Raw genomic sequence first — 14,016 nt, forward strand, 5'->3', positions numbered from 1 at the left:
TTTCCGAGCAATTTTCGAGCGAGTTTGAGCGTCGAGCGGTTTGGACGACCCTAATTCAACTGTCCTTCTCTGATTGGCCACCTTGTCACGTGCTCTTCACGAAAGAGGAAATGTCCCATTCAGAGAATATTTGAATCAATCTTCTAGAAGGAAGTTGGTTATAACTGTTTTGACGTTATCCTTTCTTTGTTCCACATTTGGGAGGCTTCCGCACATGCGGGCAGTCCTTTACCTTTTAAGGCAATTACTTGAGCTTATGCTCCCTTGGCGTTTTATCTTCCATATATTCAGTTGGTGATGCGGATGATCTGCGGATGTCTTATGAGGGAATTCTAAATGACTTGCGGGTCTTGCGGATGACCCGTGGATGTCCACTGAGGAATCAATGAATAATCTGAAGGTATTAACCTGTGGGTATCTAAGACTTTTTGCTACCCTACCTCTGTAAGGATTTTTTTTTAACAATGAATTTCTTTTAAATTTTTCTAAAACTCAATACCAATTTCTAAATACTATTAACCCAAAATGTTTAAAAGTTTTTAACTTTATTAGTGCAACACTAACTCATTGGTATGGAGGTAATGAAGTTAATCTTTTGTTTTTGGTGAACATTATTTGTAAGAAGTTTCAAGAAACAATAATGGAACAAATGAATGCTTATAATTCAACTAATTAGTATAGGGATGGATCATAAGAGCTAGTTGAATTGTTTTGAGGGTCTAAAGCAAAATAAAAATTTACGGCATTTTCTTCAAATTAAATTGATTTAAATTTTCCGTCATTCAGCTTGTTTATAAGACTTAAACTTTCTGACTAAAGCATTCAATTTAGTTTCATATAGATTAAGACCCGAATTCTAAAAATTGTTTACTAAAAAAGAATAAGCAATGAAAAATCAACATGTCACAACAAAATATATATGTGAAGGAAGATTAAGTTAAGGGTTAATAGAAACCAGAATAGATCACACCCTTCACAATATTATTAGTACTATAATACTTCAACATGCCCAAACTAAAAAGAATGAGCCTTAAAGATTGGTCGCCTAAAGCTCATGTTTTATTTGATTGATCCTTCAGCCATCATTAAACATGTGCTCCAAACAAGATAAAGTCTCCTTGGATGCTAAAAGATAAATAATAATTGTATTTTCAGAGTTAAAACCATTGCTGAATTTGAGTGAAAAGTTAGTGAAAGCCTCCATGCTAACGTTACTAAACATTTTTTACTTTTTAGTTAAACCAATACAATTCAATAAAGTTATAACTTTATGAATTTTTTTTTTTTGAATTCAAGCCAACATTAATAACAAGTACAACTTTTTTTCTATGATAAACATAAAAGTTTTTCTTGATATCTAAACAAAAGCATATGTTTATTTTTTTATAACGATTAAATTTTTTTTGCATATAGGGTTTGAAGCCTTGACCTTTTATATCACATTTTAATCACTTTACCACCCCCATCAAAGTGGGAGTGGCAAACCAAAACATGTGTATCTATATTTACTTTTTCTTCATTTTTTGAAAATTAAAGGTATTAAAAAGTCTAATCCTATAAGTACGTTATTGATCAATCTGAATCAAGTCACAACATAAAAGGAATATTCCCGTGTTCGCGAGTACATGCATCTTGTGTGATTCGGGTTCTGAATCTGCTGATCATATTTTCACGAGCTGCTCTGTAGCTTCGGGGGTGTGGAAGGCTATTTGCTCGTGGTGTAAAGTGGCCCCGTTTGCGGTTGACACGGTGAGAGGGCTGCTGGAGATTCATGATCAAGTAGGGTTCGGGGGAAAGGATACAGTGGTGTTTCAAGGTATCGTTATGATTATTTGTTGGAGAATTTGGAAGGCGAGGAACGAAAAACTCTTTCAACACAAAGAGGTCAAGATTGGAGATATTGTAGGAGATATAAAGTCGTTAGGTTTTTTGTGGTTCAAAAATAGGTCGAAACATAATTCAGTTTCATGGCAAAACTGGTGTAAGTTTACTTTTCTGTAAGTGTTTGGCTGTGTTGCGCCCCCTCTGGTTTGGGGTGGTGGCCGTCGGTTGTTGGTTGTGTTTAAAATTTACCGTTTCGAAAAAAAAAGTCACTTAACATATAAACTTCTCTATGAAATGCTTGTTGAAAAGTCTGTTCTCGTGGTCTCGTTTGAAGGATGATGGCAACAATAATGTAAATATCTCATGGAGGTATTGAACTTAATGTTTAAACTCTCGTCATTTTGTTAAACTCATGTAATAAATTAATGTACAGTATTTTATCAACTATCTTAGTTTATATTAAACAATATATATCATGTTTACCTTAGTGGGACACAATGATATAAATATAAATACCATCATCATCATTCATCGCATATTCATCTACATATTGTATCTGAAATCTAAAATCCACAAACCATTGCCCCTTTTTGTTGAGATATCATTGTAGATAAAGAACACCCTTTTTAAGTATGTTATTCTCTAATTCCAAAATTTTTAGCTTGTTCATCTTTGTTTATAATTTTCTTTTCCATTCCTTTGTATTATCTATTTCATTGATTCTACAAAACTTTTGCATCTACTGATCTAAGAACTAAGAATATACTGTGATTATTTTCAAATTTCAACTATAGCTATACTCGAGTATTCTTAAATGCTATTTAAATTTTTAAATATTTTTATATAAAAGTGTATTACTCGATCACTACACACAAGAACATGACCCTTTCCTTTTGCTTGAGTATGGATCTCAGTCTTTCGTTAAGAAGTGCAAGAGTGGAAATATGTTATGCCTGGAAATATGTTATGCCTTGACTCAAGAGAATGATTAAGCTACATTCATCTTCTCATTGAATTGATTTATTAAACCTAAGATAGTAGGACTACATACTATAGTAAGTGGGAATGATCAATTTCATTATTTTCAAAGGGCTGGGGTGGTAATGATCCATCGGATATGATACTCAACGGTTTTTGGCCATGTTTGTGATTCCTTATTTGCACCTTCTTTTGACTTATTTAAGTTGTTTTGATAAATTACTCTCTCCTAACTTATCAAAAACTCCCTTTTTCCCTTATGCAATAAAAAGCTAAGAAAATCACGTTACCCAAACATTTTTTTAACTTATATAAGTTAATAAGTTACAAGGAGAGAAAAACAAGAAATTTCAAGCACCCCCTTAATGCAAAAATGAAGAAATTTCAACAAGAGCTAGACGACCTAGGTATAAACTCTATTTTACTGTTATCTCACTGATTATCCGTGTTACTTATTATAAATTTTCCCATCCTGGTGGTTGATGATGTATAGAAGAATATAGCCTATAAATCTATAATCATAGATTACTTTTAGGTGAACATAATTTGATCATTTTAAAAAAATAAAAAAAAATGAGTTCCCACTTATTGTTTTTGATAATAAATTATTTGTGAAAAAGTTTCAAGAAATAATAATAGAGCAAACTAACTACTTTTCAATTCAAATAATAAATAGTGTAAAGTTACAACCATAATAATTAATAATGGTTACAACTTTGTAATGGTACCAATCATACATCTTTTCTTAGAAATATAGTAACATTAATGAAAAATAGTGTTTTAGACGAAAGTTCTAAGTTAATGGTTTTATGAGTCACAAATTTAGGATTCAAGTGGAGTGTGCTTAACTTGTAGGCTTGTAGCAATCAAACATGTAGACTTACATGAGATTTGGATTGTTACTAATAGTTGTTGATCAGTTCTTCATGTAAGTAATAGAAAACATGATAAATATTAAACCTATGAACATGTTATAACATGGAGAGTAGAAACCGCAAGGGAGTATGGTGTAGTCGACATGTTTGTCATCTTGATCGAGTTCCCCTTTAAGATGTATAGTTAAGGATGATGTTAGAGTTTTTGAGAGAAACTCGGTTTAGAAGAGATGAGACACATAAAATTGTATGAGAAAATTAGGTTATGTGATGTTAATTTATTTTTTTGCACTTAACTATTTTATTAAAATTGTCGTAGCAAGTAGCAAGATCATATAACATACAGAACATTACATATACAATAAATGATCCAATCTAAAATATTACATTTTCAATTCCTACTATATCACAAGAAAGAAAATTGCAAAACATCATCAAATAATGTTTGTTGATTTAAAGTGTGATGCATCTAGAGTTAATTAACATGAATTGTTATTTTGATTGTATATTCAATAAATGATACAATCCTAAAAATATTGCATTCTAGATTCCTACTATATCACAAGAACGAAAATGGCAAAACATCATCAAATAACGTTTGTTTTGGGACGATTTTTCTAAAATACCTAATGGTTTCTAAATCTCCAAAGAACCGTCAACTGACAAAAATAACCGACCCGATTAAATCTTTCATATGTTTTTGAACTCTCAACGTTTCCCACGGCAACATCATCTCGATCGGAATTGTAGACGGTACAAACAAGAGACCAAGCCAAAAAGCAACGAAACATCAAATTCGATCGATTAAATCTATATGTAAAAGAAAAAAAAGGAAAAAGATTATTAGGGGATTACATTTCACATCCATATAATTTCTCCCCACGAACGCCTAAGCCACAAATGTTGACACATGAACTCGTGTAATACGACTTTCGTAGGTCTCTCATGTGTAAGCCGCCACGTGTTCTTATTCCGGGTGCTCTTTAGAATATAAATTTATGAAAAAATAGTTTTGACTCTGAATTCTAGATGTTGAATTTGGATTTTTAACTTTGACTCTGAATTGAAATTTTGTATTTCCTCCCCTTAATTACTTAAAATATATATCGACATCTTTACCTACTTTTGTTATAATTATTCAGTTATGAGCAAGTGTCCATTTTCTTAGGTGGCCATCATTTAGATCTTAATGTTTGTTATGCTTTAATGATGGAGATGATGGCATCAATTTTGATGTTAAGGTTTTGTTTTGTTATAATTTGGATTTTGGTTATTTGATGTTAGACTACTCACTATCATGACCATTTACCTCAACGGGTTGCAATATTTCACTAAAGGACAAAAGTGGTTGTCATTTAAAAAATGTTAAATAAAAATAAAAGTCACAACCCGATCATCATCAACCAACGATTGCAACCAAATTGTAATATTATTTTAATATATCCTGTCATCATGCTAATAATATTCGTTTCTTTTTCTATTATTTTAAAACCTTTTATTTAATTTTTATTTAATATTGTTAGTTGTTCCTGCTTTACTTTATTATTTTTTTTCCTTTTAATTATTTACTTTTCATTAATGTTTTTATTAGTTTTTTATTAGTAAATTATTTTTTATTTAAAATGTTATCCTACCATGCCAAATGTCAATTTTTTATTTGTTTTATAGATTTTTTTTATAACTTTAGTTATCCAAAAATATCTAACATTTAACTTATCCTTATCCAAAAAAATATAATAAAAAGTTGAAAAAATTATGAGTTTTTTCTATATATATAGTGTTGGATATAGATAAAATTTCACATCCAATTCTAATTTTCTATCCCTCTTTTATATTTCATACACTCAAAACAATGGATCCGTTTCCAAATTCATATACGGATCTAGGCAATTCTGAGAATTATCATAATAATCAATACTATGAAAATTCTTCGTTTTTTCCAAATCCAAGTCAACTTCCTTTCACTCAAAATCCTCAAACATCACAAAATACTGAAAAACAAACAAAAACCGCTAAATGGGAGGCTGCTGAAGATGTTGCTTTAATGTCGGCATACTGTATTGCTAGTGTAGATAGCATTCACGGAAAAAACAAGAAGAAACCATCACTATGGGCAGAAGTAAAGAAAATGTATGATGCAGCTCAAGCAGAAAATCCAGAACAGCTTGGTGAAAGAAATGTTGATCAAATGAAAGGTCGTTTTAGTCGACTTAATGAAACCGCTGGGAAATGGGTTGCTGCGTACCGAGAAGCATATCGCCGAGCAACAAGTGGAACGTCACAAAAAGATATCGAGAGTGATGCTCATAAGATATATGAGCAAAGTGGGAAAAAGTTTAACGACTACATTGTTTACAATGAAGTTATGTGTAAGTACCCAAAATGGGCTTTAGAGTTACCTCGTGGCACAACACGTCACCGTCCTGAAAGTGAAGCGAGTGATGAGGAAAGTGATGGTAGTACGAAAAGAACAATGACTTCAGAAGAAGGGGATTATTATGTGAATTCCAACCAAGAATCGCCAGTTAGTGGTGGTTCATTGATTCAACGTCCAATGGGCAGAGATGAAGCCAAAAAAAAGAAAGGAAAAGGTAAGGTTTCCAATGAAATTGTTGAAGAACTTCGTGGAATGAGGCTTACTCAAGCTAGTACATATGATTTGTTGCAAAAAAAAAACTCGAGTTTGAGAAACATAAGGAACAACTTAGGATTGAGAAGGAACAAAGAAAGGAACAAAGGAAGGATGAAAGAGAGCAAAAGAAAATGGACCTTCATTTGCTTCAGGCATTGTTACAGAGGGAGCATCTGTTGGTTGAAGAGGATCAAATCAAACGTTCTCTATTGTCGAAGTATTATGGAAACTGAATCTAGTTTATTGTGTCTTTCATTTCGTTTTTAATGCATTTGTAAGATATTGAATTTCTACTTCACTTGTAATGCAATTATGTTTCTGTATGTGCAATATTGTCTTGTAATTTAACCCTATCTTCGTTTCCAGTTGTCAAATTCTTGTTGGATCGTTGGGATTCCTTTAGATAAAAATCTAACGTTATCTCTATTTACTGTCATAAATTTATGTATTTTCAAGATTATCTAGTAAATTGACTTATCTTCATTTTCCAAATGTCAAATTCTTATTGGATTGTTGGATTTCTTAGATAAAAATCTAACATTATCTCTATTTAATATTATAAATTTATATATTTCTAAAATAATATAGTAAATTTGAGTTATCTTCTTTTTCCATTTGTCAAATTCTGATTGGATTGTGAGATTTTCTTTAGATAAAAAATCTAACATTATCTAACATTATTTTCATGTATAAATAAAGTTCGTTGAGTTGCTTTCATATCCTAAAAATGTCTAGTAGTGAAAACTCATCTGAGAGTTCTGATTCATTGAGTTCAAGTGAGTGTAATGAGTGGGAAGAACAACTTTTTCAAGTAGATCTACAACTTAATGCTATCATGTGTGAATTACTCCTAAATATGCCTATGCCTGGCACATCAAGAAGGAGGTATTGTGATCGAGAACGTGAGAAAGGTGAAGCACGTTTGATGGAAGATTACTTTGTTGAAAACCCAACATATGATCAAGCAACTTTTCGACGTAGATTTCGCATGCGAAAATCACTTTTCCTTCGCATTGTGGAAGCTATTACAGCCAATGACATATATTTCCAACAAAGGCGAGATGCCACAGGTAGGAAAGGTCTTTCACCATTGCAAAAATGTACTGGAGCTATGCGGGTGTTAGCGTATGGGACGTCAGCAGATGCGCATGATGAATATTTGAGAATGAGTGCTACAGCAACAAGGAATGCTCTTACAAAGTTCGTAGAAGGAGTTATTGCATGCTTTAGTCAAGAGTACCTTCGAAGGCCCAATGATGATGACTTAGCAAGACTACTCCACGTTGGGGAAGAACGTGGGTTTCCCGGAATGGTAGGCAGCATTGATTGTATGCACTGGGAATGGAAAAATTGTCCCACAGCTTGGGCTGGGGAATATACGGGTAGAAGCGGTAAACCAACAATAATTTTAGAAGCTGTTGCATCATATGACTTATGGATATGGCATGCGTTCTTTGGAACACCAGGTACGTGCAATGACATTAACGTCCTTCACCGATCTCATCTTTTTGATGACATATTGTCAGGTCGTGCACCAAATGTTAGTTACATTGTGAATGGACGAGAACATAATAGGGCATACTATCTCACTGATGGCATATACCCTTCATGGGCTGCCTTTGTCAAGTCCATTACTTCTCCACAGCTTCGAAAACATAAGTTGTTCGCTAAACATCAAGAGGCTGCTAGAAAAGATGTTGAACGAGCATTTGGAGTTCTACAAGCTCGCATTGCGTTTCTTCGACACCCATGTCTTGTGTGGGACAAGGAAATGATGGGTAAAATTATGATTGCATGTATAATACTTCATAATATGATCGTTGAGGATGAACGAGACACATATCTTCACTATTATGATCCATCCGAGTTTCTAGGTGACAAGCCTACCAATCGGCGACGAAGAACATCTGCTGAAGATGATGATCAACCTTTTCAATACTCTACTGTACGAATTGCAAGCCTATCAAGTTATATGACCAATAGAGCACAACTTCGCAATAGAGAAACTCATGTTGCTCTAAAAACGATCTAATTGAGCATATATGGCAAAAGTTTTCTAGTGATGAATAATTAAATGGAAAAGTTTTTTTTAGTGATGAATAATTAAATAGTCTGTATGTTATGTATGTGTCATTATGTTTAATATAGTTGATTATGTTTAGTATTATATGTTTTTTACATTTTAAAATTTTATTGTAATTTTTTATTTATATAATATGTATTTTTATTTATATTAAATATAAATAGTAAATTAGTTTCTAAAATTTTTATTTTTAAACGTATTTATTTTTAATATAATAAATAATAGTGATAAATCTTATTTAGTTAATAAAATATTAAGTTAGGTTGGGTTGTGAATGTGAGTGAAATTTTAGATTAGGTTGGGTTGTGTAGGTGAAAGAGAGAGAAATTAGTTTTTAATTGAAAGGTTGGGTTGGGTTGGGTTGGGTTGGGTTGGGTTGGGACAGTGGGTAGTCTTAGGCAATTATTTTCTTTTATTTTAAATTTATGATAACATAACTTTCTAAATCAATTCGAATGATCAAATAAGTGTTTACGTAGAACAAAAATGTTATGACCCCATGATCATGTTTTTAAACAACTTAGATTGTTATACTAAAGGACTTGCGGCTTGTTTTTCAGTTGTATTCTATATCAATGTAAACACTATTTTTTTTTAATGAAAAATGCTACGGCTGATAGTTTGTGTCTTATCGTGTTTAACAAGTTAGGGACGACGCGACCAACATAAGTTTCAAACATGAAAATGACTCTTTATAAATCCTTAACAGTTTCATTAATATATGATGGATTGGATTAATGAAAAACTTGTCATTTGAATCACAAGTTTGAATGTACATAGAACAATGTTACGAATCCAAAACAATAGCTAGCTTTATTCTGCTCAAAATTACATCTGCAATAATAAAAATGATAATAATAACAATCAGAGAAGCATGTCGGACTTTGAAGGCAATCTCTTGAAGAAGTTAATCGGCACAGACGGCATCTTGTTCCTAAACCTCGGATGCCTGAGCCAGTAAAGCCCAAACAACACCGCCACCACCTGAAATGGTGTCACATACAAAAACACTGCCCAAACCAATGCTATTATTATGAATATCGACGTCGCCCGAGAGTCCCGCCAGCTCAGCAATGCCATCGCCCGCTCCCCCTGCGTCGCCAAGTCCCCAACCACCGTCTGCACCCGCCCCGCGACGCTCCTCATTCTGTCATACCTAATTCTCACAATATCCGGTGGTCGTTGAGTCGGAAACCCGTCAAACTCCTCATCTAGCTCATCCGGGCTCGCCATTTCGGCCATGGACATTCGGGCATCCATGTGGGACGGGTATCGGGGTCTAAACCGATAATTCCACAACCCGATAACAAAGAGGTAAAGGAAAATAGTGGGTAGGATTAGCTCCGGGTAGCTCACGAGTATCAAGAACAGGACGTGGACGAGAATCGTGGTTAACGGGTTCCGCCACATGCAAATCCCGTCTAGCCATCGAAAAACGGCGGTGATACCTGACAAAAGCGACATGATACGGCTGAAATTCGCCTTGCTCCGCCTCAGGCTCCACAGATGGTAGTCAACGTCGAGCATGTACTCGACGTTTTCACGTTTGAGTGGCGGCTCGGCTCTGGATAACCGAGCCGCCACAATCTGTGTTGCCTGGTGGCGGAGCCAGTCAATGTGTTTGACTGAAATGGGTTGGACATAGTGCATTTTCGGGAGGAGGGGCCGGCCGTATTGAGCCACCATGTTGACCCATGCGAGACATGTGAACCGTACCGCCAAATGAAGCTCGCCGTGTTTTCTTAAACCGGAGGGTGTTAGAACCAATAACGGATAATAGTGAGTGTAAATCCGATCGGTTTCGAGTGTTGATAAACGAATCCTAACTTTTCCGATTCTTTGGTCTCTCGATTCTTCCTTTTCGTTTATGTGACAATTGTCGAAAACGCCCACAGTGACCACCGTGCACGGGTCGTACACTTCCCAAGTGTATTGCTCGTTCCAACGAGGCGTTAATGTGTTTAAAAGCGTTCGGGTTCTAACCCATTTGTTCCCATACTTTGCCACACAATACGCGTCCGTTAACCTACCTTCCCTCGTCTTCATCGGAAGGAGATTCTGCGCGCTTAAGATCCCGAGCTCCAGAATCCCGATACTCGGTTTCCTTAAATTCTTTGACGCCGCTTGCAAATCGCTACTGAAATGTGTAGCCTCATCAAGCACATGATAACCTGCCTCTAAACATAATCTAACATGAATCTTGCTTGAAAACTTCATCTCCTTCTTCTTATCCCCTTCCTCCTCCCACTCGGACGGTCTCCCGAGATCGAGCCACATAGCTTCTAGGAGTTTCGTGGCATCGATCCGATGAGGGATTCGTCTCACGGGCACACTCGTCCGTCCTACACAAACATCCTTCCCGGGCCCTAACCGATCTTCCACACTTATTACAAGAAACTCGTCAAACGGCTCGGATGCAACGAACATTAACTCCTCCTGCCACATCGGGTTCAACCCGCGAGGCGGCGAGATTTTGGTCATTCGCAGCTGGTTCCGGAGGTTTATTTTAACATAAAACTCCGGCTGCCTACCACGATCCAACGGGATAAGATCTTGAGCTTCTATAACATGAACTCTCAAGTAATACAATTTAGGCGAGAAATACACGTTTGATCTCGTATTAGCCAAATTGTGCGGACTGATGCCGTGAGCATCAGAATGCCACGCCCCTGGGAACGCTTCATCCGCCTGCGTTCCCATCCAAACAGCGAGCATGATCTCGCCTCTCACTTTCATCCCATTCTTGTCTTCCAATCGGTACCATTGCGGTGCTAACGGGCTGTCGGGAGGGACCCGAATGGGGACATCAACCACATCGAACCGGATTTTACCAACGAAGTCGTCTTTCGTGATTAGATCCTTGTCTTTAACCACCAATTCAAGTATTGTAGACTGCAATCTTTCTTTAGAAAATGCAAAAACTTGATTCCAAACCGGGTTCGGATTCTTCTCATGATGTTTGGTTATTCCTTTATAGTTTCCAAGCCTCACTTCAACGTACGGATCAACGCTGCCGGTCACGTCCATCGGCGGGAGGTCTCGGGCTTTGACAACGTTAACATACAAGAAATGCATCCGCTCCACTAGATCGTAAGTTGTCGCGGTTTTATCGGCTCCGCGATAGCCCATACGGGCTGCCACGGGCGGCCGGGTCTCCACCAATCCGAAATTCGGTGGCGGCTTTTGCCCGGGGAACTGTTGCATATGCATCATGTTCGCCGGTCCAGCTCTCATGAAATTAGCTTTTGTTTCCACCGACACTGGTGGAGGCCCGGCAGGTTGCGGTGCTAGACCTGGACTAGGACCACGTCTGGCACCGCCGCCTGTACCGACAGAGAAAAAGGTTCTGACTTCTTTCTGTTTCTCTTTCTTCTTCTTTTTCTCATTAATATCATCGTACTCTTGGTACTCGTTTTTAAAAGGGAAATGATTATTAATAAATTCTTCGACTACTGGTACTTGTTTAGTACTTTGCTCATGATGCTGGTGTTGCTGATGATGTTGTTGTTGCTGTTCTTGCTCTTGCGGTTGATGTTGAGGTTGATTTGAGGAAAATTGACCATGAACAAGGTAGATTCGAAGGGCGATATCTCCTCGAACATTCGAAAACAACCCGCGTTTATCCAACGGGTATCTTTGCACGGACGCTTCATCCTCTGACGAGGGGACCATGGCGACGGATAAACGAACCCGACCCAAAAAGTTCTTTTGAGGTTTCCGTTCATTGTAAACGGAAACCTCAATAGTGGAACTATGGAGACTCTGGTTTTCCACGTTGAAAACCAGAGTCTCGTTCCACACCGGGTAAAGATCCCGGGCTTTGGTTTGGGTTCGTTGTCGCTGGCCGTCAAACTCGACCTCGACATAAGGGTTGGCCGAGCCTTGGCCGTCTTTAGGCATGAGGTCGGCGGCGTCTTTGACTTCGACTATGAGTTTGGCCATGTTTCCGGTGGCCGGATGCCGGTGAACTGTAAGAAAAACAAAGTCGGAATGAAAGGGTAATAATAATATTATTATTACGTAGAAGCTAAGGATGAAGAAGAGTTTGGTATGTGCGGTGATGAAAGGGATGTGGTCTGGGTGGTGGGTCCGAGGGACCGGTTTGTTGTTTATCGTCTGCTTCGTATATCTCTTTTCCTGTTTGCAATATGCGGTGTGGGGGCATGAAATGAATTGAAGTGAAAGTGATCTGTGTTTTCCAGTAGAACAAAAAGTCGGTAAAACTTAAAGTTGATGGAAGTGATTCATCAATTAGTCCCTTGTTAATTGAATTTCAAAACTCTTAAAAATTTTGAATGTTATGATGAACATTGTCTTGTTTATTTATGGAAAATTGGGTTTTAATAATCGCAACTTAATGCAGTTGGCCGATAATAATCTCAATTTTGAAAATAGCCGTCACTGGTCCCAACTTTCACGCTATTTGTTTTCATTGGACCACCGTTAAAAAAAAATTTAACGACATTAAGTTTTTTTCCGAATTTTAAATTGATTTTTTAAGGCTTTTGATCGGAATGATAATACGAATCGATTAATGTAAAACTTAACTCGAAACGACGGTTCAAAAAACTTGATTTTTGTTAATTAATAGTTTAAACACCAGAACTGAAGCATCCTTTAGTCGTTTGGACCACTGTTTGAAGGTAAGTTTTACATCAATCGACTCATATCCTCATTCCGATCAAAAGCCTTAAAATATCAATTTGAAATTTGAAAAAAACTTAACGTCGTTAAGTTTTTTTTAACGGATGTCCAATGAAAACAAATAGTGTGAAAGTTGGGACCAGTGACAGATATATTCAAAATTGAGATTATTATCGGCCAACTGCATAAAGTTGGGATTATTAAAATTCAATCTGCCTTTATTTATTTATTTATTTAATCGCTCGTGATAATTGTTACATTGTGTATTTCTTATGATGGTATAAACACATAGCCTTACGACCAGACTAGAGTTCTTGGCAATAATGTTGGTACGTGGATGTGAGGTGGTCTCTTGTTAAGGAAATATCAAACATGTGTAATGGGTTTGATGGCTTGAACCAATTTAATAATTTTTTTATTATTTAAGAAAAAGTTGTAATGATTTAAATCTAAAAAATCTTACATAAACGAGAAATACTTTACTAAATACCAACTCCACTATAAAGATGTTTATCTATTTCTGTATGCTTTATAAATAGCTTTGATTCACTTTAAAAAGTTTATTCATTATTGTTTTTTTTTGTAAAACAATGTATATCTTATATGCTAAAATACAACTAACGTAAAACAATGTAAAACAACTATATGCTATATATTAATCTTTTCGTATTTATTTTTATGTAATATATAAATATTTTCCGAACTATATATTACATCATTCGATTCTTAAGTTTCAACCTAACGGTCTACCATGTTGTAAGAGGGTTAGCCCAATTAGTGACACGGTTATAAGAACAATGTGAATAGCAAAAGAAATTGAGATAGAAACTTCAACCCAAAGTCAATAGCTTCATATTAAACTAACTCTAATTATCGTACAAGTATATCTTTTGATATGGTGTAATAGTTTCGAATATATAAAACACATGGGGTTTTATGCTAAAAGTTATTTTATGATTTCAAGACGTTACATATGGAAA

General features: G+C 35.8%; 1 protein-coding gene across 1 annotated transcript; it reads right to left on the reverse strand.

Moving 5' to 3' along the window:
• Positions 1 to 9,113: 9,113 nt before the first annotated feature.
• On the reverse strand, positions 9,114 to 12,504 carry LOC143575401 (FT-interacting protein 7-like). The gene has a single exon (XM_077059798.1). It carries the CDS (start codon positions 12,332 to 12,334, stop codon positions 9,257 to 9,259), a length of 3,078 nt encoding a protein of 1,025 aa, XP_076915913.1. The 5' UTR covers positions 12,335 to 12,504; the 3' UTR covers positions 9,114 to 9,256.
• Positions 12,505 to 14,016: the final 1,512 nt, after the last annotated feature.

This window comes from Bidens hawaiensis, unplaced genomic scaffold (genome assembly GCF_021521415.1).
Source record: "Bidens hawaiensis isolate Kalapana, Puna unplaced genomic scaffold, B.hawaiensis_p1.1 tig00027361_1, whole genome shotgun sequence".
NCBI lineage: Eukaryota > Viridiplantae > Streptophyta > Magnoliopsida > Asterales > Asteraceae > Bidens > Bidens hawaiensis.